This window comes from Rhinatrema bivittatum, chromosome 2, assembly GCF_901001135.1.
Source record: "Rhinatrema bivittatum chromosome 2, aRhiBiv1.1, whole genome shotgun sequence".
Lineage (NCBI taxonomy): Eukaryota > Metazoa > Chordata > Amphibia > Gymnophiona > Rhinatrematidae > Rhinatrema > Rhinatrema bivittatum.
Window position 1 is genome coordinate 465,343,329 of NC_042616.1, and position 23,099 is coordinate 465,366,427.

Genomic DNA, 23,099 nt, shown 5'->3' on the forward strand with positions numbered 1-23,099 from the left:
TTATCGTCCCCCAAGGAAAAGGGAACATTCCGGCCCATCCTGGACCTCGAGACCATCAATCGTTACCTGAGAGTACCACACTTCCACATGGAAACCCTACGCTCAATCATAAGGGCAATACAGCCCGGAGAATTCCTGACTTCATTGGATCTATCCGAAGCCTATCTCCACATCTCGGTCCATCATGACCATCAGCCCTTCCTACACTTTGCGATTCTGGACCATCATTACCAGTTCCGGGCGCTACCCTTCGGACTAGCTACCGCTCCTCGGACTTTCACCAAGATCATGGTGGTAGTGGTGGCAACACTGAGGAAAGAAGGAATCCTCGTACATCCTTACTTGGATGATTGGTTGATCATGGCAAAATCTCCAGAGGAAAGTCACCAGGCGACCACCAGAGTCAAGAATCTACTGCAGAATCTCAGGTGGGTCGTCAACACAGCCAAGGGCTCACTGCAGCCCTCCCAATTGCTAGAGTACCTGGGTGTCCGGTTCGACACAAAGCAAGACAAGGTTTTCCTTCCCCCCTCCAAGGAGAAGGAAACTGATGGGTCAGCTGCGAAAACTGTTGAACTATGCTCGCCCCAAGGTATGGGACTACCTCCAAGTTCTCGGTCTCATGACATCAACTCTGGAAGTTGTTCCATGGGCAAGGGCCCACTACAACGTTTCCTACTGTCACGATGGAAACAGACGTCCCAGAACTACTCCATTCACCTCCAGCTACCAGCAGAGGTTCGGACCCAGCTCTAATGGTGGCTACAGGAAGACTATCTGAGCAAGGGAGTAAAACTATACCCACCGGACTGGATCTTTCTCATCACGGATGCGAGCCTGAGAGGGTGGGGAGCACACTGTCAGGGAAAATGGGACAAGGAAAGACCCTGGGGAATGGTCACTGTCGTCCACACCTTCCAGTTAATAGTAAACCGCTGGGGAACCCCCAACCATGGATCTCCTGGCAACCCAGTCCAACACCCAAGTTCTTCAGCCGCAGACGAGAGTCACTATCCCAGGGAATTGACGCCCTCGTCCAGACCTGGCCACAGGAAGACCTGCTGGACGCCTTTTCCCCCATGGCCACTACTGGGCAGGATCATCCGCAAGATAGAACACCAATGGGGACTAGTACTTCTAGTGGCCCCGGACTGGCCAAGAAGGCCATGGTATGCAGACATGCGAAGACTTCTTGTGAGGAACCCTCTGTACCTACCTTCAGACAGGGACCTTCTCCGGCAAGGACCGATCCTCCACGAAGACCCGACTCAATTCTCTCTTACGGTCTGGCCCTTGAGAGGACTCGCCTGAAGAAAAGTGGATACTCTAAGGCAGTGATTGACACCTTACTTCGAGCATGCATGTTCTCCACATCACTAGCTTACATACAAATATGGAGAGTATTCGAAGTCTGGTGTGAGGACTGCAGTATCCTCCCGCGGACAGTCAAAATCCCCATGATCCTGGAATTTCTGCAAGAAGGCTTGAATAAGGGATTGTCTCTCAACACTCTCAAGGTTCAGGTGGCCATGCTGGCCTGCTTTAGAGCCAAAGTGGACAGCATCAGCCTATCAACCCATCCAGATGTTTCCCGTTTCCTGAGAGGGGTCAAACAAATCCGACCACCCCTAAAGTGGCCGGTATCCCTATGGAATCTCAATCTAGTACTAGACTTCCTCGTGGGAACTTCCTTCAGACTAACATGCGGTCTGTCACTACGGCTCCTATGGCAATATGTTCAGCCCATCGCATATCCGAGCTTCAAGTGCTATCCTGTCTGGCACCGTTCCTCAGGTTCACACCGGGATCCATATATCTACGCACTGTCCCCTACTTCCTACTGAAAGTGGTTTCTCAGTTTCACCTAAACCAAACCATCTCGCTACCATCTCCAGACGAACATAAGGACTCGGGAGAGTGACGCCTTCTTCACCATCTTAACGCCTGTAGACTCCTAGGGAAGCAGCCTCACGGGCAACTATAGCCTGCTGGATCAAAAAAGTAGTCAAGGCGGCCTACATAGAGGCAGGGAAGCCTCCACCTCTACGAGTCAAGGCCCATTCTACAAGGGCCCAGGCAGTGTCCTGGGCGGAAACCAAGATGCTGTCGCCTGCCGAGATCTGTTGGGCGGCGACATGGTCCTCCATACACACCTTCTCCAAGTTCTACCACCTGGATGTCCACGCCCGGGAGGACACAACCTTTGCAGGGCAGTGCTAAGTGGGCCAAGGGCAGCCTCCCGCCCTGTTCGGGAGTAGCTTTTGTACATCCCATTGGTCCTGAGTCCATCTGCTACATGCTAGGAAATGGAGAAATTACTTACCTGATAATTTCGTTTTCCTTAGTGTAGACAGATGGACTCAGCATCCCGCCCACGGTTTCCCTGGAATCCGGAAACCTCAGGTGAAAAAACCCAGAGAACAAGACAAACATGGGTAAGCCAGGTATTACCCCTAGGTCAAGACACCCTAGTTGCCGGGTGTCGGCGTTATTCGTTTGAGTACACTGGCAGTCTCCAATTTGGAAATCAGTTGAACCAGTCCTAGTTAATCAAGTTAATCAAGTTAACCAAGTTAATCAAGTTATTAGAGCACACATATATCCACAATTGCTTTTCGAGGAGAATACTGAAGAGCTAAGCTTCCTGCACAGGTATATATGTAGGCTGACGCCAGCTTTGAAATCTGACTCAGTCTCCCATCTGCTATCAGGAGTACACTATACCCATTGGTCCTGAGTCCATCTGTCTACACTAAGGAAAACAAATTTATCAGGTAAGTTATTTATCCATTATATGTAGTGTCTTGCTTTTTCTTGTTTTGTTCGTAAATAAAAGCTTGGAAACCTGTCACTAGTACCTTGTCTGGCAGTCTGGAGTGGTCCCTAGGCCAGCGATTCTCAACCAGTGTGTCACAACACATCAACATGTCGCCAAGCATCGGCAGGTGTGTTGCGACTCCGGTGTCCCACTGCCCCAGTTGTGCTTGTCTTCTCCCTTTTTCCTTCCTCTGTGGGCCAATGGGAAGCTTCCCTTCTTCCAGCGAGTGGGAGTAGGAAGAAGGGAAGAAGCCACTGACTGGCTGGTGGGGTGGGAAGAAGGGGCATTGTTTAGCTCTGGGGTGAGGTGGTTTGAGGGGGCTGGAAGGAATGGCAGTGTCAAAGCGGTGATGAAGCCCAATCTCACCGAAGGAAGGTTACCACGGGATCTCTTCCCCGTGGTGACAAAGAAGCTTGGCCCTGACAAAGCAAGGCTGCCATGGGAGCCTATCCCCATGGTGGTGAAAAAGAAGGCCTCCCGGGGTGGAACTGGAGCCCATCCCTGCAGCGAAGGAAGAAGTGTGGCGGTGAGCCCGGTGCATGAATGTGAGAATGGGAGGCTGGGTGCATGAGTGAGGGGGTGTGTATGTGGTAGAATGGGAGCCTGGGTGTGTGTGTGTGGGTGGTAGAATGGGAGCGGGGGTGTGTGTGTGTGTGGGTGGTAGAATGGGAGCGGGGGTGTGTGTGTGTGGGGGTGGTAGAATGGGAGCCTGGGGGGGTGTGTGTGTGTGTGTGTGTGGTAGAATGGGAGCCTGGGGGTGTGTGTGTGTGGGTGGTAGAATGGGAGCCTGGGTGTGTGTGTATGTGGGTGGTAGAATGGGAGCCTGGGTGTGTGTGGTGTGTGTGGGTGGTAGAATGGGAGCCTGGGTGTGTGTGTGTGTGTGTGGTAGAATGGGAGCCTGGGTGTGTGTGTGTGTGTGTGTGGTAGAATGGGAGCCTGGGGGTGTGTGTGTGTGGTAGAATGGGAGCCTGGGTGTGTGTGTGTGTGGTAGAATGGGAGCCTGGGTGTGTGTGTGTGGTAGAATGGGAGCCTGGGTGTGTGTGTGTGTGTGTGTGGTAGGATGGGAGCCTGGGTGTGTGTGTGTGTGTGTGTGTGTGGGTAGAATGGGAGCCTGTGTGTGTGTGTGTGTGTGTGGGGGGGGGGTAGAATGGGAGTCTGGGGGTGTGTGTGTGTGGGGGGGGGGGGTAGAATGGGAGCCTGGGGGTGTGTGTGTGTGTGGGGGGGGGTAGAATGGGAGCCTGGGGGTGTGTGTGTGTGTGTGTGTGTGGGGGGGGGGGTAGAATGGGAGTCTGGGGGTGTGTGTGTGTGTGTGTGTGGGGGGGGGTAGAATGGGAGCCTGGGGGTGTGTGTGTGTGTGTGGTAGAATGGGAGCCTGGGGGTGTGTGTGTGTGTGTGTGGTAGAATGGGAGCCTGGGGGTGTGTGTGTGTGTGGTAGAATGGGAGCCTGGTGTGTGTGGTAGAGAGCATGTGTGTGATTGAGAGAGAGACTGGTCAGGGAAGATAACTGGTGGGTGTGTGTGTGTGTGTGTGTGAGAGACAGAAACTGGTTGTGGGGGGTCTAAGGAAAAAGACTGTGAAGACAGAGCTTCAGCAGCCACTACTGCTTCTGGTGAGTGCTATTGGCCTGGAAGGGAAAGGAGTAGAGGAGTTCATGGAGAGGATAAGTAAAGGTGGCTTTTTAAGTTTATTTTTCTTAATTGACTGTCATTTCAATTATTGGGTATTATGTGATGTCTGCTGTTTTGAAATATTTTATTGATGTTTGGACAATTTTTAATGTTTTTAATTGTTGGATGTTCTGTTCATCAGCTGTTTTGTAACATTTATTAGTTTAGCTTTACAATTATTTCTGTGTAGGGATCTGTAAGAAGCTTGGCTTTTTCCATTTTCCTAATAGGAGGTGTATTCGTGTTTAGGGCCAGTTTTAATATTTGTAGTGTTGCCATTTCATAGATAGGGTTGTTCTGTTTGAATGTGTTCCATAATACAGGTGTAACTTTGTGCGGGTTAGTTTGTGTGCATTATTGCAGATCCTTGGACTATCTTAGGTGCTATATTTCTCTTTCCATTTCTCCTCGTTTGCATTGCATGCAGAGTGGCGCTTTTGGTTTTCCATTCCAGTTTCTGTCTCCATATTTATAATTTGTTGTTTTTCTGTACTTGGTGAAGGTCAGTTTTGGGGGAGTGTGACCGAGGTGAGGTATTTTACTAGCATGTAGGCATTTGTATCAATCTTGTTATGTTTTCTCAATAGGACATGCATTAGTGGTAAATTACTGTCTTTTCATAAGAAGGGCTATTGTGCCTGGTAGTAAAAGGAGAATGTTTTGCTTTTACTGAGATGTCATCAGAACCAGAATATCTTTTTTGTATGGTGAGTTGTATGGGTAATGAATGCTCTAGTTCTGCTCTGCACCCATTGTTGGGGGTCGAGGGGGTTCCTGTGGATGCAGAGTGTATGTTTATGTATAGCCCCGTGACAGTCACATGTTCAGTACGTCACGCATGTGAGAACCATCTGTCAGGTGTGTTCCAGCCGAAAAAAGGTTGAGAACCACTGCCCTAGTCGATGGAGTTGTTAATTTTGCTGAATTGGCAGTGGCTCAGCCATTACTGACCAATGCAAATTAACTAATCAGTATACAAAGTTTTACACTGACTTTGATGACTAATTATGAAAACATGTCCAAACAAATGTGTCAAAAGCTAAAAGTGTGGTAAGCACAGTAAACTTAGCTGCTTTGTAAAATTTCACATCTCCAGCTCATTTGCATGTTTCACAGTTGGGTGTCATAGTGCAATAATGCATGCAAATGATGCTTGTCTTTGGAACTGTAATTCTGACCAAAGCAAGGCTGGGTCCAAAATGAAACAGGATGGCTTTTGTAGCAAGAAAAGGTGCTCTATCAAATGACATTAGAAAGAAAAAAAATTAAAAACTATACAGTAGAGATATTTGCATCCAAAAAATGGAGAAAATTGGCATAAAAAGGTGACATGTCTTTATGTAACTATCTTTGCTTCCAAAAGCCTCCTAGTGAAAATCCTAGATGTACGTCATGGGCCATGAAATCTGATCCAATTATGGCTTGAATTGAAGTATGCACCAGGCGCAATGATGAGTCAAATTAGGCCTTACATTTCTTTTGTAAAATTTTTCATGTACTTTGCTCGCCCATAAAAAGGGTGGCACACTTTTATGTTAGATTTCAAATTTTGCAAAGGAGCTTAGCACCAGAAGTTGTAATAATCCACACAATTTCAGTTCCCTAACAGGAATTGTTTGGCTGCAGTGTCTGGACAAAGTGGCCAATTTGTGTTGCACGGAGTACAGCACTCTTAAGAGTGACAGTCATTCAGCTGCCTCTAGCTCTTGAACCAATAGAGATCAAGCCAAAAAATTTTGCATAGTTTTGTTTGAAGCCCTAGCGAACATCTGCATAAAGTTTTATTCAATTTGAAGGAGGTCGAGCATGGAGGATTTTCTAACTTGTTCCACTTTACATGGAATGTCCCTTTCACAGTTTAAGCAAATATTTAATCACCATTTTTCTTAGCATACGGCAGGTGCATCCAGAACCAGTGGGCTATGCACCTCTACTAGCAGATGGAGATGGTGCAAAGCTGATATCATGGTATATATACCCCTGCAGTGATATTAGCTCACCAGTATTCTCTGTCTCCAGCAGATGGTGGACATATTTCTTTCTACTGGGGATTGCTTATAAAATTTTAAAGGATAAAAGAAGAAAAATTATCTCTGCTATCCTGTGGTGATACCTTATGGCCGAATTCCTGAGGTGATTTCTTTGGATTCTTCCCTCAGTTGAGTGCTTTGGTCCAGTAGCTGTTTTTTTTTAGATGGCGTGGACTTGGCTGTAAAAAAAAAAAACAAAACAAACTGAAATGCAGGCAGGTTCAGGAAGCCAAGTGCAGTGGTGAAAGTCCTTGCCCTCACAGCCAGAGACTGATGTTGCACTCAGCTGGGATGGGCTGATTCCTTTTCTCCCCGGTCTCTGTGCTTGGCACGCTGATCCTATGGTCATTCCCACCTCTCGTGGAGCTTAGGGGATGTGGGCTTGGTGGGTTGAGCGACCTTTTTTTGGCTAGGCCCCTCTCTCAAGCTGTCTTGTTTGCCATGTTGGTGTTTTCACATGCTTTTCTGCATACAAGTCTGCCCTCTTCAGTTCCGTCGATTTGTGCTTGTGTGCCCTGGTTGGGCACCTAGCAGGTGCATAGGAGCACCTACTGGGGTGCTCAGTTATATGTGCACACATATGCATGCTCTTATTTGTGTGCACTATCTGAGAATCCTGATTGGGAGCTCAGTTTGTGCGCTTATTAAGGCACAGTGTTGAACGCTTAAATTTTGGGCACATAGGTTTTGTAGCACAAACATAGCTAAGCACATTATTATCAGATGCCTGTTAGCGAATTGACTGACTGATGGCACCCACAGAAAAGAAGCCTAAGTGCTTTGCCCTATGTGTTGCATATTCGGGCATCCTAGCCTGGCGTTGCCTCTAAATTGTGTCAGCGCTGTTTGGAAGCTTAGGGAGAATTGCCTCTGTCTGATTTTACTAAGCCCAGTTCTTCCCAGCCTGGTGTGGGAATGGATAAAAGAGCTGCCAGAGGTATTGCCTGATTTTGGGACTTCCCTAACTAGTTTGTCAGCGGTGGAAGGTAGTATACTGAGTGCAGGTCTGATGCCCCCTGCTTTTGGCATGGATCCCTCTGCCATTCCTTTGGTAGAATGTTTTCAAGGACTGCAGACCTCGGCCCCGGCCAATCTTGACAAGTCAGGATTGCAGGGCACGCCTGGTGCTGCATTTAAGCGTTGGAGTAAGCCTGGGTCTGCTGTGGGTCTCCCTGATAGGGACCCAGATGGCACAGATGATGCAGCCAATCCTTCCTCCCTGGAGGATGGGGAAATTCCTCCAGGATTGGAGTTGCATAGAACGACATTGTGTTTCTTTCATAGAAATGAGTTACTAGCTTTGATTTCCCAGAGATTGAAGATGCTGGGAGTTCCAGGGGCTGAATCCATGTCTGAGCCAAAGAAAATCCCATTTTGATTTCTTTGCATAAAGCCTCTTGTTTATTCTCTATTATGGAGGCCATTCAAGATTTGATTGATCTTGAATGTAGTGCCTCAGAAGCTAATTTCAAAGGGGAACGAGTCTTGGATCCAGCTACGAGAGAGCAATTGCATTTTCGAAAGGTGAATGCGCTTGTGAGTGCCATTACCATGCAACGACTATCCTCGTAGAAGGGGGAGCCGCCTTGAAGGATGCACAGGATTGGAGAATTGAGGCTATCCTTAAGCAGGCCTTTGAAGCAATGGCAGTGATAGCTTCTGGTTGTTCCCTGGTGGCTTGCTCTTGTTTGCTTCCTTTCAGGAGGTCGATGAATTTGGTGTGAATTCCAGAGGAGTGATGGAACCAGCAGCCGCTTTTTTTGGCAGATGCTTGTGGCAATTTGGTCCGCACTTCGGCCAGAGGGGTAGCTTCGGTAATAGCAACTAGGCATCAGCTATGGCTGAGAAATTATTCGGCCGATACAACCTCAAAGTCTAACCTTATGAAGTTGCCCTTTAAAGGCTCACTTTTGTTTGGGAGTGGGCTGGAGAAAATGACCAATAAGTGGGGTGAGTCCCAGGTACCTCGGCTACCAGAGAATAAGAAACAGGCGCCGCGCTCCTTCAGCTTGAGAGGTCATAATAGGGGGTTCAGACGTTTTTGACCCTACAGAGGAGTAGCCCTTCAGAGGACTTGACCTTTGGGTAGGTATTGGTCCTTTCATCCCAGGCAGACCAAATGGGGCACAGGCTCGGGTAGTGGACCACCCTGAGCCTCCCAATGAAGGTGTGCAACCCACCCCAGGGAACAGGAGATAGGGGATCACCTCTCTCTCAACTCACCTTTTCTTTTTTTCTTTTTTATTGGAGGTGGGTCGAGATTTCATCAGACTAGTGGGTGGGGGTTGGCAGCAGAGCTGAGAAAGGATGGGATTCTGGTACACCCATACTTAGACGATTGGCTGATTCAGTCCAAGAGTCTGGAAGAGATCCTTCAGGTCTTGGGCAAGGTGATTTCCTTGTTCCAGGAACTAGGTTGGGTGATGAACCTGGTCAAGAGCATTCTTAAGCCATCTCAGTCACTGATCTTGGTGTTCGGTTCGACACAAAGCAGGGCAAGGTGCTCCTGCCGGAGTGCCGCATTCAGAAGCTGATGGTACAGGTGCGTATATTAACATGATATGTCCGACAGTGTGGTCTTATCTACAGGTACTTGGGTTGATGGCGGAAACCCTGGAGGTGGTGCTTTGGGCGAGGGCACATATGAGTCCTCTTCAGTGCATTCTGCTCTCGTTGGAACCCACAGTCTCAGGAGGTCTGCATACACCTGCAGTGGTGGCTGCAAGCAGATCATCTAAGAAAGGGAGTTTCCCTAAGATCACTGGACTGGCTAGTACTCATGACAGATGCGAGCCTCCAGAATTGGGGAGCTTACTGTCAGGAGCTAACAGCTCAAGGGCCCTGGAGTACAGAAGAGTCTCTGAACCATCAATCTGCTAGAAGCCCATTCCATCTGGTTGGCATGCTTGCGATTCGGCAACTGATTGCAAGGGCGAGAGGTCTGGATAATGTTGGACAATTTGACAGTGGCTTACATCAATCACAAGGAGAGGAACCAAGAGCCAGCAAGTGTCGCAGGAAATAGCCAACTTATGGAGTCTGCAGAAGTGCATCTTCAGGAGATCTCAGCCTCGCACATTGCGGGAAAAGACAATGTAAGTCCCAACTTTCTCAGCAGACAGAGTCTGGATTCAAGTAAAAGGAAGTTGAATCCAGCTCATAGTGGATCACAGGGGTCTTCTGTTTCTGTATCTGCTGGTGACTTCTCGCAATGCGAAGGTTCCTTGCTTCTTCAATCGCAGGAGAGATGAAAAGTCCTTGGGCATCGATGCCTTTGTGCAGGAGTGGCTGGAGGACAAGCTACTATATGTCTTTCCTCCATGGCCCATGTTGAGCAGAATGATTCGGAGGATCGAGAATCACACGGGGATGGTGCTTCTTGTGGCCCCAGATTGGACCAGAATACCTTGGTATATAGATTTGCGAAGGCTCCTGGTGGGCTCTCCTCTCCGTTTTCCAGCTCTCTGGAATCTGCTTCTGCAGTGGCTGATTCTTCATGAAGATCCAACTGGATTTTGTCTTACGGTATGGCCCTTGAGAGGGCTCTGTTACTGAAGCGTGGATATTCTGTTGAGGTGATTGCCACCTTGCTATGAGCAAGAAAGTTCTCCACTTTCTTAGCATATGTGTGGGTCTGGTGAGTGTTTGAGGCTTGGAGTGAAGACTGAGCGGTTATGCCTCATTTGGTTAAGATCCCGCTTATTTTGGAATTTTTGCAGAATGGATGGAGTAAAGGGTTGGCCCTTAATTCATTAAAGATATAGGTGGCAGCTCTTGCCTGTTTTCAAGGTCAAGTGAATGGTGGACCCTTTTGGCTCATCCAGATGAGGCTCGTATCTTAAAAGGAGTGAAGCATCTTAGTCCCCCCTTGCAGTTGCTGGTGCCTTTGAGGTGTCTTAAGCTAGTTTTAGATTTTTTGGCGGGCCCTACTTTTAAACCGAAGAATGCCCTCTCCTTGTGGTTACTGACCTTGAAAACTCTTTCTTGTGGCAATTTATTCGGTGCATAGCGTTTCCAAACTGCAGGCCTTGTCTTGCCGGGAGCCCTTTCTATGGGTGACTCCAGGGGCAATACAGTTGCATGTTGTTGCTTTGTTTTTGCCAAAAAGTGATCTTGGATTTTCCCTTGAATCAGTCAATTTCCCTGCCATCTCTGGACAGGGAGCGATATGTGGAGGAATATCACTTGTTATGGCCCTTGGATGTCAAGAAACATATCTTGAGGTATTTGGAGGTTTCTAATCCTCTCAGGAAGACAGATCACCTGTTTGTTCTCCACAGGGGGGGGGGGGGGGAGTAAACAGAGTGAGCTGGTGTTGCAGGCTATGATAGCCTGCTGGATTAAGGAGGTAGTCTCAGCTGCATAAGTGAATGCTGAGCAGCTATTGCCTAGTCAGGTTAGGGCTCAATCCACTAGGACTCAGGCAGTGTCATGGGCAGAGGTTAGATTGCTGTCTCTTGTCGACATTTGTTGAGCTGTGTCATGGTCCACCTTAAAACATCTTTTCCAGGCATTACTGCCTGGATGTGCAGGCCCAGGAGGACACAACCTTTGTGTGTGTGGTGTTGATTGAACTATGGGCCATCTCCCACCTTGTTCAGTAGTAGCTTTGCTACATCCCACTGATTCTGGATCCACCTGTAAGAGAGGAGAAATTACTACTTGATAATTTCCTTTTCTTTAATAAGGACAGGTGGATCCACCTTCCCGCCCTTGGTTGTACTATTGTCCTGCGTGGCTACGTGTTTTTCACTCAACGCACAATTAAACTCTGGAATTTGTTGCCAGAGGATGTGGTTAGTGCAGTTAGTATAGCTGTGTTTAAAAAAGGATTGGATAAGTTCTTGAAGGAGAAGTCCATTACCTGCTATTAATTAAGTTGACTTAGAGAATAGCCACTGCTATTACTAGCAACGGTAACATGGAATAGACTTAGTTTTTGGGTACTTGCCAGGTTCTTATGGCCTGGATTGGCCACTGTTGGAAACAGGATGCTGGGCTTGATGGACCCTTGGTCTGATCCAGCATGGTATGTTCTTATGTTCCTGGGGTTCCTGGTGTTCATCCAGTCCCTAGACTACTGTTATTAAACTCCTTGTCTGAGCTCAATGTTTTCCTGTTGGCTGAGTGCCAGAATGGTTATCTGTTAGTAATCAGGTTTTGTTAGTTTGTCCACAGTTGGCTTTTGCAGAGGATACTGGCGGGCTGATGTCACTGCATATACCGTGATGTGAACTTTGCTCCGTCTCCATCTGCTGGTAAAGGTGCATAACCCACTGGTTCTGGATCCATCTGTCCTTATTGAAAAAAAAAAAAAGAAATTATCAGGTAAGTAGTAATTTCTCCTTTCAGCTGCTCCTTAAGTGATGTTGTAGTTGGTTGTGAAACCTGAGCTTTCGAGAGTTCTGAGATCTGAAAACCTCGAGTATTGCAATTGGTTGGTCCTTTAAAATCTATAACCATTTACGGAGACACCAGTTTTCTATGGGATAGGTTATAGCATGTAATGCTTTTTCTTACGTTATAATGGCATTTTTAACGAATGAAGATAACATTGAAGTGTTTAGATTTGTTTTGGAATTGAATCCAGAGAGGAAAGGCAAATGAGTCTTTATGTTCCATATTGCCGCTCTTTCATCGTGCCCTTAAAAAAAAAAAAAAAAAAATATGCGGCAGAATTCACAGAGTTTTAGGATTCTGGCAGGGGCTGCAATATGAACGCTTCAGCTCCGTACATGGTATTTACTAAACCAATCATAAAAATAGCTTTTGTTTTATTTTGATCTACTGTTTCCTTGCTTTTGTATTTTTTTTGTTTTGAAGGGTTAAGATGTCTTTCTACCCTGAGAGAGAGAGTTCGCAAGACCAAGGAGGGTCTGGAGTGAGACCATCAGCGCAAACCTTCAGGCCCCAGAATCTGCGAGTGCTGCAGCCTCAGCAGCCCCCAGCATCCTACACGTATGAGCCACCAGCTGCTCCACCGGCCGTCTTCTCCAGCCCTCCTAGCGCCACCTATGTTCCACCGAGGCCTGCCTACATGCCCTTTCCCCCTCCAGTGCCTCCAGCAACCCAGAGCGCAGTAAGCCCCTATCCCCTGCGGCCGCCTTTCCCAAACCATTCGGTGAGGCAAACTTTTCCAGCCCCTCCATATTTTCCTCCTGTGCCTCCAGCTGTGCACAGCACCAGCAACACAACAGCAGTAGCAGCAGCAGCAGCACCAACAACAGCCACAGTAGCACCACCACCCAGTGGGCATAACCCCTTCCCCTACGGCATGCCTCCGTCGATACTCCCCCCTCCAGTGCTGCCGCAGCAGGTCACCTACCAGTCTGTATATGCGGCCACCTATTCGCAGCAAGCCTTCCCTGCATTCCCCCCGCCCCCTCCTGCGCCCCCTCCAAACTTCAGCAACTACCAGCAGAGCTCATACTACTTCCAGAACAGCAATCACTACCGGCACGCTGCCAGCCGCTATTCAACTGAAGAGGCCCCGAGCGAGCGGCGGAGCCCGGAGCGAAGCCGGCACTACGACGAGCAGCGGCGCAGGGCGTACAGCCATGGCCATGGGGACAGGCACCGCTCGGAGAGCCACGGGGACTGGCGGGACCAGGGCAGAGGCCCCGATAGGAGACGGCAGGAAAGCAGCCGGCACAGGCCGGAACATGACCACGACCATGGTAGAACCTCATCTCGTCACAGGAGCTATGACAGAAGCAGGTAAATCCTAGTGTTGCAGATTAATTGTTCATTTTTTTTTTTTTTTTTAATGGGCTTGGGAAGGGGAGAAGGCTCTGTCTGTATAATGCAGTGCTAATTATTTTATTTGTTTGAATTTATTACCTGCCTTTTTGAATAAAAAGTGCACCTAAGGTGGTAAAAAGATTGGCATGCAGTTTTTGTTTTTTTTTTGTTCCCTCATGCCACCGACAGGGGAAATACTCGATCTCTTTTGTGGTCCAAAGAAAGATGGCATATTTCATCTTGTCCTAGATGTAAAAGAAGTTGTCAAGTGCTTGGAAATACCCCACTTCAGAAATGGAGATTCTTCACTTTGATTTATTATAAAATAAGTGATTTATCAAATGCAACAAACTAAACTAGCTCTGACATAGTGGTGGTGAAAAAAAAAAAGGAGAATTATGGTACATCCTTATCTAGACAATTGGCTCATCAAGGCCATATCTGCCCAGCAGGCCAGTAGGCAGCATCCTCAGTGATTCAGCTCCTAGAGAGGCTAGGTTGGATGGTAAATTATGCAAAGCGCAACCTAGAGCCAGCTTAGACCTTGGAATTCTTGGGCATCCTCTTCAACATGGTGAAAGGATGTGTCCCTGCCCCCCCCCCCCCTCCAAGAGGGTCACCAAGATCTTAGACCAAATGTAGTCATTCCACTCTCAAAGGGCACCCAGGGTTTGGGACTATCTTCAGCTGTTAAGGTTGATGGCAACCAAACTAGATTTAGTTCGGTGGGCATGGGTATATGCCCATTCCAACAATCTGTTCTGAAGTGATGTTCCCCCACCTCCCAAAATTACGATTGTCGCCACTGAATCTGACAGGCAACGGAAAGAAGTCTGGGATGGTGGGCAAACTCCTCCATTCTATTAAAGAGGATGGATCTAGAGTCTCCCAATTGGATCATGTTAATCACCAAAGTCAGCACATTGTCTGGGTCAGCTGGCTTGGTGTGCTGGACACCGATCTATCATGGTCAATAAACAGATTAGAGACACGAGCCATCAGGCTGGCAGTGCATCATTTCCTTTCAATTGTGCCCCCTTGACGATTGATGTATGCCACCGCCGTCGCGTTGTCGGACAGAATCCGCACCGACTGATGCTGGATGAGCGGGAGAAAGGCACACAGTGCCAGACGGACTGCTCTTGTTTCCAAGTGATTTATGTTCTCTCAGACAATTCCTCTGTGGTGAACAAGCAGGGAGGTACTCGCAGCCTTAGGCTTGCAGGGGAAACAGGTGGGTGGCGAGAAATGTATTTCTTCTATCTGTGTTTCATATTGTGGGAAAAGAAAATATCCAAGCAGACTTTCTCAGCAGAAACCTGCTCGACCCAGGAGAGAATGGGAGCTCAGGCCTGTGACCAGGGGATCCGAGCATTCGACTGATATCTGGAAGGCTTCCTGGCTGAGTTCCAATTTTCCTGGGTCGAGCATGTTTCTGCTGAGAGAGTCTGCTTTCCCCGCAACATGAAACACTGATAGAAGAATTAGGTTTCATTGCAAGAGAAAAATTAGAAGAAACAATAATAAATCACCTCTCCTCCGCAGAACCCAGATTGCATTTGCACGGTTTTGTTTGGTCCCACGTTTTCGTGAAAAGCCTCTATTTTCTCCAGGAGTCCCTTATTGTAGCAGAGCAGCTCATGAGGCTGCTCCTTTTGCCCCATGTGACGTTCAGGGTGAATGTGAGGCGGCTCCAACTGAACCCTGTCCCCGGCTCCTTCACGTCCCACTGATACGAAGTGGCAAGTTCTCCCACAAGTCCTGAAGATGATCAGAATCCTAAGAGAGAATTTATTCCACTTTGTGGTTGACTGCAGTGAAGCAGGTGTCTCGCATACAAGTTCTGCCTGGTTCTGCTTATTTTGTTAGTGTTATTTGTTGAGCTTTGAGGTTTCTGCTTGGGTGTGCTGAGACCAGTAGCGCGCACAGGAGAGTGGCCTGTGCGCGCACCAGGAGCTCGCCTGCTCTCCCGCGACTTTTACTGAATCGGCCTGTTAATGATTGTGTTGTTACTGATTTTTTTTTCCAGTAGTGTTTCCCAGTCCTCCTTGTCCTTTTCAGCATACACAGTTATTACACTAAGGGCCTGACTCACTAATCTCTTTTATTTTTCCTCCTTAGACACAGAATGAGTTAAAGGCCTTGGTGAATCAGGCTCTGAATGTATGTGTCCATGAGCAGGAGTGGAAAATTATTTAGATATCATGGGTACCACTCTCAAATTTTAGGAGAAGGCGAAATGTATTTTTCCTTATAATTCAATGTTTCCTTTGTTCCTTTTGCTTATTGCACTTTTTCTTCAGTTTTGGTAGGCTTTTCTTCTTTCTCCTCCTCTCCCTGATCTCTCCTATCATCTGTGAACCAGTGCAGTGGGTAGCAGCAATTAAACTTTGCTTGACCAGGTGACCAGTCACCTCCCCCCCCCCCCCCCCCCAACCCTGCTTATGAATGTCCTAACAATTGGACCTGTTCAAGGCCTGGCTAGAGCTGGGAATATCGGACTTTTGCTACTGTTCTTGGTAGCGCTAAGAAGGGCTGGATCTGCGTTAGAGGTTTGTTATGTGTGGCCTGGCGTTTCCCCCTCAGATGCTGCTTCTAGGATAAGTAGGACAGTGTTGAAATTGGAGGTTTTGTGACTGGTGGGTTTTTTTTTTCTCTGTCCAAGATTTTCTGTGAAAGAAAATATAATAATCAAAAACTGACAACCTGTTTCTGTTAATTTCGAAGAGAAAGGCATCGACACCGTGAGAGGCGAAGATCCCCATCGCCAGACAGGTCCTATAAGAAAGACTATAAGAGGATACGAAGGTAAGATGGTTTCTTACTCTGATTGTGCTTCACACTGCAGACTCGAGACTTGACATTGGCCTGAGCTGTCATATTCCTGGTTTCTTATTATCTCAAGCCCTAAACCTCTCCCGTGGGTGAATACTGAGATTTCTTCTGTGTTCTGTACATTCTCCCATAAAAGTTCACTAGTACTCTAGTTAGTTTGGGGTGGAGGGTCCTGAAAAAGCCCATTTTGATACTTTCAAAGAGCAAAAAGAATAAATATTAAAATTCAACCTTGGCTGTACTAACCCATGGTTTTTGCCAGGTGAAATTATGCTACGGATGCTAATGAACTCAAGCTCAATTACATGTAGCAAAGTTGCGAGAGATGGTTTTCACGCATTGCCATGGCCAGCAACTCTGCGCTTCCCAGGTCATGGCACGCACCAAGCTGGCCCAGGATCCACACACCAGCTGGGGGAGTTGTATTTGAAATTGCTTGGTGGTCTCAGTAGAACCCCTGTCCCCACGCAGGCTGTAAATGTTAAAGAAAGACCTTTTTGGAAGCCCCTCCACCTTCAAACCGTACCTCCCTTATCCCCCAAGATCCATGAAAACTCTCATTGAGCAACCCTTTTTGCCTCCAAATTTTAACCCATGTGTAAAATGGTCTTCTGGGAACAAGAATGATCCCCAGTGGTTCCTTGTCCTCCAACACCAGGTTTCAAAATGGTGCCGGCTGAGCTCATGAAACCTGGTGTTGGAGAGGTAGGATTGAGTGAGGATAATATTTTATCCCCAGAAGACCAGCCCAACTATGGGGAAAGGGGAAGATGAGGGTTGGGGAGAATTTTCATGGATTATGGGGGGTTTTCTTTAATATTTACAACCTATGAGGTTGTTGGGTTGGGGGTCCACTGGGACCAAAAGCAATTTCTGATGCACTGGGGTGGGGGTCACAAGGCCTGCGAGGCCCCTTTAACTGCACCTGCTGCGTGCGGAGTGCCACTCCCCCTGCCTATACCTCTTTAAGGTTTGGTTATCTTTTTTGCAAAAATGGGCCTGCGAAGCCTTTTCATGTACCCGTTTTGAAAAATCAAGTAGCTGCTTTGTATGATTTTTGCACTGCAGCAGTGCATTATGGTAGGATAAGTGTGAAAGTTTAGCATTGCAAAGTGCAGTTTGGTTAATTTTTTTTTTGGAGTATGTGGCTTTGCATGAAAATAGCATCCACCATTTTAGCATTCTTGGTCATTTTCTGCCTCTTTCCTTTTGTGGAAAACATTTTGCACTTTTGTGTATTAGCCTTTTCATGCAGTCTGTGGAGATCAAACAGGCTTGAAGGTGTTACCTCTTACTTTTTTACCCAGGTCACTGTGGTGTTAACATTTTCCTTCTGTTCATGCTGAGAGGATTCTGGGGCCCTGTCAGCTGTGTTTAGGGGGAGACCAACCTTTCAAATAGCCCAATTGTGTTTTGATTCCCCCCCCCCCCCCCCCAACAGATATAGTTATGCTAACGCCAGTGATGGCCTGAGCTCTTTCAGCGGCCCTAGGCGAAAATTAAATCTTTGCCATCCCTCTGTTTAAAAGTCACCTGGCAAATCTTACAAATATAACTATTTTTTAAAAATCTTCCTAACTTTATTATTGAAATCTTTATTGTTCTTTGTTAATATTTGTGTATTTATGAGACTCTGGGTAATTGCTCCAATTCATTATATTTTTATATCAGTTTTTGGAGCTATCTGGGTAACTTTATTTGCGCAAACATTCTTTACGTATTCTTGTAATTTTGGGTCTCATTGAGCTTGTTGTAACCCCTACCTTCTTCACCCACTTCTCGTCAGGCCTGGACTCTGGCACCATTCCAAGCATGTTTGCTTATAGTTTAAGCGGCTGCTCCCCTTATCCACCAGTCAAAAATGACACTTTCAGGTTAGTGGCGCCCCCTGACCACAGTCTGGGAATGCAGTATGGCATAGTGCTTGCAAAACCGGACCCCCAAAGGCAGAGCCATTCATGAAAGTTAAAATATCTTAGCCCTCCCGTAAGAGTGCCTCTGTGGTAAATGACTTTTGTGAAAATGCAGCGTTTAATTTATCCGTGCATAGTTGCTGCTCCGGGGGTATTCTTGTACAGTGATAGAAGCTCGTTTTTTTGAGTATACCCCCTTCTTTTTTCACACGGCCTGTGGTCCTGTATGGTGAGAGTAGGATGGAAAACATTTGTGGTTGATCGGTCTCCTGTCTGCTGGTCCAGCATTTTTCCAGAGCTATAAGATCATTACAAAAACAGTATTAAAAAAAATTAAGAGAATATGCCATGTCAGCTTTTGTATTTAGCCTGTTTGGTTTTATGCTTGTGTTTTTGCTTTTGAAGGTAAGTGGTATTTGCTCTTGTTTAAAAAAATATCTTTCCAAGCATATAGCCAGATTGACTCAGGACCAATGGGTATAGTGTACTCCTGATAGCAGATGAGAGACGGAGTCAGATTTCAAAGCTGACGTCAGCCTACATATACCCGTGCAGCATGCTCAGCTCTTCAGTATTTCTCCGTCTCCTAAAGCAGATAGGGACACTTCCACACTCTAGAATAGTATTAGCAATTTTAAAACAAAGAAAAATGAAAATTTACCTCAAGAAGGCGAGATCCCGATCTCCTGCGGTGATACCTAAAGGTCCCTCCCCCAGTTGAGAATTACTGAGGTGATTTCAGAGATCCCTCAGAGGCAAGCCTCGGTCCGGTAGCCGGCTCCCAGCGTGGACTTAGCCCCCAGGGCGGCTGAGAGGCAGCAGCTGTTGAATCGAGCGCGGCGGTGAAGGTAATTTCCTCTTCCCCCGCAGCCGGAGACCGGGAAATGCCGAGACCAGGTAAGGTAGAAAACCTCTTCTAAGTTTCCGGTTTCTGAGGCTTGATTAGACGCACAGATCATCCCTTCCGGCATCTGTAAAATCGGGTTGAGCAGCTCCGTCTGGGCTAGACCCCGATCCAGTGCGAGGGTCCACACACGTGGAGACCCTCCGGGTGGGTCACCATCTTGTCCACGTGGTCGCTGGTGCCTTTTTTCCCCCCCTTGATCGCCGTATTGCCTGCTCAACTGAACCATGCACACAACCAACTTGTGCGCACATCTGTGCCGTGTGCACAATGGCATGCACAACGGTGCCGTGCGGATAGCGGCCTGCACAAACGGCCCGAGCGCACAGATAAGCATGTGCGGACAGCGGCGCGCGCATCTTAGCCAGGTGGACAAAGCAGTTGCCTGCGCGCACGTCTTGCGCATCCTGCACACACATCGTCGGTGCCCCCGGAGTGCACAACTAAGCCTCCTGGCGTGCATACCATCGCGCACAGACGAGATTTGAAGCACTCCACGCGCACAAATCATGGCACTGCCAGCCAAGAAGGCCAAGGGACAAGCCCTCTGCCCAGCCTGCCACCTGAGAGCTGCGCAACCTGAAGTGGCCTCCGCCCTATGCCAGCAGTGCAAAGAGGCTCAGGGGGAACCTAAGCAAGGCCCCCCACAGCCAATAGAGGGATCCGGTTCCACTAATGATAGTACCCCGGTCCTCTGTATCTCTGACTCGGCGCCTACACAAGAAGGCACCTTGGGGATCTCCACCATAACCCCGCCTGGATTCAACATGGACCCAGGGACTTTTTCCTGGATGGAATTCTTCAAAGGGCTGCAAACCTTTGTCCAAGTGCAATTGGTACTGCCTGCGACACAGCCCCAGTCTTCACCAGAAGCACAAGACCTTCCAAGCACCTCTCTGACCTCTCGAGACATTCCCCACCTAGGCAAGATCCTCCCTACAAGGGGATACAGACACCTCGGGGGACGAGACTGACTCCCTGGAGGAAGGAGAAATCCCTCCAGGGATGGAACCATACCGAACCATGCTGCAATTCTTCTCCAAAGACGAATTACCAGCTCTCGTGTCTCTGACCGTGAAGACGCTGGCCATTCCAGGCACGGGTACCACAGCGGAACCAAAGACGAACCCAGTTTTGGTGTCCCTTCGTCAGGCCTCATGCTATTTCCCAATGTTGCAGGCCATACAACAACTGATTGACCTGGAATGGAATGCCCTGGAGGCCAGCTTCAAAGAAGGACGGGCCTTAGAAGCCCTATAACCCCCTGGAACCCACGGCCAAGGAACTCCTACGGTTCCCAAAAGTGGACGCCATGGTCTGCACGATCTCTAAGCACACAACCATCCCGGTCGAAGGAGGAGTGGCACTCAAGGACACACGTCAGGAAACCATCCTTAAACAGTCCTTTGTAGCAGCAATGACCCTGCAAATTGCTTCTTGCTGCGCCGTAGTAACACGTGCCTGTTTGCTTCTCTACAGAGATGCAAACACATCAGGTGAAACATTAGTACCGGCGATATCCTTTCTCACAGATGCGACCTCAGACCTAGCACAACTCAGCCAGGGGCATCTCCTCCATAGTGGCAGCCAGAAGACAACTATGGCTCCGAAATTGGTCAGCCGACGCGACCTCCAAAGCGAATCTCATGAGAATGCCCTTTAAAGGATCCCTCTTGTTCTGAAGTGAACTGGAGAAGTTAGCCAACAAATGGGGCGAATCTCCAGTACCTCGTCTACCGGAGGACAGGAACAAAAGAAACCAGTCCTCCTCTCCCCGAAGAACCAAGGGCAGAGGAGCCCAGCGCTTCAGACGGTACAAGAACACATACTACTAAGCACCTTGCCCTGCAGGCAGGGTCCAGTCCTTTCGGAACAGACACAACAAGAGGGGAGCAGGCTCAGGCACAGGCTGCGGCCGCACCCCACAATGAGAATCAACAGACCCATCCACAGGAAGAAGTCATAGGGGGCAGACTTACCCTCTTCTAGCAAAGATGGGTCGAGATAATGTCGGACAAGTGGGTCCTAACCATCATTCAAGAGGGATACTATCTGGACTTCCACAGCATACCTCCAGACAAATTTGTGAGATCACCGTGCCACTCCCTCTCCAAGAGAACGGCAGTGGAAACCACACTGGCAAAACTACTCAGCTTAAAGGCGATAACCTCTCTACCCACGCACCAACAAAATACTGGTCTCTATTCCATTTATTTTATCATTCCCAAGAAGGAAGGAACATTCTGGCTCATCCTGGACCTCAAGACTGTCAATTGTTACCTGAGAGTACCACACTTCCGCATGGAAACCCTACGCTCAGTCATAAGGACAGTACAGCCGGGAGAATTTCTGACTTCACTGGATCTATCCGAAGCCTATCTCCACATCCCGGTCCATCACGACCATCAGCGCTTCCTATGCTTTGTGATAACTGGACCATCATTACCAGTTCCGGGCGCTACCCTTCGGACTAGCTACCACCCCTCGGACCTTCACCAAAATCATGGTGGTAGTGGCGGAAACACTGAGGAAAGAAGGATTCCTCCTTCACCCTTACCTGGACGATTGGCTGATCAGGGCAAAATCTACAGAGGAAAGTCACCAAGCGACCACCAGAGTCAAGAATCTACTGCAGAATCTTGGGTGGGTCATCAACACAGCCAAGAGCTGCCTGCAGCCCTCCCAATCTCTAGAGTACCTGGGAGTCCGGTTCGACACAAGACAAGGTTGTCCTTCCTCCTCTAAGGAGAAGGAAACTGATGGGCCAGCTACAAAAACTGTTGAACTATGCTCGCCCAAGTTCCCAAGTTCTTCAGCTGCAGATGAGAACCGCAATCCCGGGGAATCGACGCCCTCATCCAGACCTGGCCATAGGAAGACCTGCTGTACGCCTTTCCCCCATGGCCACTACTGGGCAGGGTCATCTGCAAGATAGAACACCACAGGGGACTAGTACTTCTAGTGGCCCCTGACTGGCCAAGAAGGTCATGGTACGCAGACATGCGAAGACTTCTTGCAGGGAATCCTCTGTGCCTACCTCCACACAGAGACCTGCTCAGGCAAGGACCAATCCTCCACAAAGACCCGACTCTATTTTCTCTTACGGTCTGGCCCTTGAAAGGACTCGCCTGAAGAAAAGCGGATACTCTAAGGCAGTGATTGACACCTTACTTCGAGCATGCAAGTTCTCCACATCACTAGCTTACATACGAATATGGAGAGTATTCGAAGCCTGGTGTGAGGACCGGGAAATCCTTCTGCGGACAGTCAAAATTCCCAATATCCTGGAATTTCTGCAAGATGGCTTGAACAAGAGGTTGTCCCTCAACTCCCTCAAGGTTCAGGTGGCCGCACTGGCTTGCTTCAGAGTCAAGGTGGACGGCATCAGCCTATCAACCCATCCAGATGTTTCCCGCTTCCTGAGAGGGGTCAAACAAATCCGACCACCCTTAAAGTGGCCAGTATCCCTATGGAAATTCAATCTAGTACTAGACTTCTTAGCGGGAACTTCCTTCAGACCAACGCGCGGTCTGTCACTATGGCTCCTGACCCTGAAGACTGCATTCCTAGTGGCAATATGTTCAGCCCGTCGCATCTCCGAGCTTCAAGCGCTATCCTGTCGGGAACTATCCCTTAGGTTCACACCGGGATCCATACAGCTATGCACTGTCCCCTCCTTTCTACCGAAAGTGGTTTCTCAGTTTCATCTAACCCAAACCATCTCTCTGCCATATCCAGACGAACACAAGGATTCGGAAGACTCACACCGTTTTCGCCATCTAAACATCGGCAGACACCTAGTCCGATACCTGAAAGATCGGAATCAGTGCGAAAGACGGACCACCTATTCGTCCTTCACAGCAGAAAGAAACGGGGAAGCGGCCTCGCGGGCAACTATAGCCTGCTGGATCAAAGAAGTAATCAAGGCGGCCTAAGTAGAGGCAGGGAAGCCTCCACCTCTACAAGTCAAGGCCCATTCTACAAAGGCCCAGGCTGTGTCCTGGGTGGAAACCAAGATGCTGTCGCCTGCCGAATTCTGTCGGGCGGCGATGTGGTTCTCTATACACACCTTCTCCAGGTTCAGGCCCGGGAGGATACAACCTTTGCAAGGGCAGTGCTAAGTGGGCCAAGGGCAGCCTCCCGCCCTGTTCGAGAGTAGCTTTTGTACATCCCATTGGTCCTGAGTCCATC

At 48.4% G+C, this 23,099-nt stretch overlaps 1 protein-coding gene across 1 annotated transcript in view; it reads left to right on the forward strand.

Annotated features, from left to right (window-relative positions):
* The window catches only part of DROSHA (drosha ribonuclease III), a 401,585-nt gene that overhangs the window by 19,885 nt on the left and 358,601 nt on the right, over positions 1 to 23,099 (forward strand). The window contains 2 exon segments of the mRNA XM_029587136.1: positions 12,339 to 13,232; positions 15,984 to 16,064. Of these exon segments, the coding sequence (XP_029442996.1) occupies positions 12,346 to 13,232; positions 15,984 to 16,064 (968 nt within the window). The 5' untranslated portion in view covers positions 12,339 to 12,345.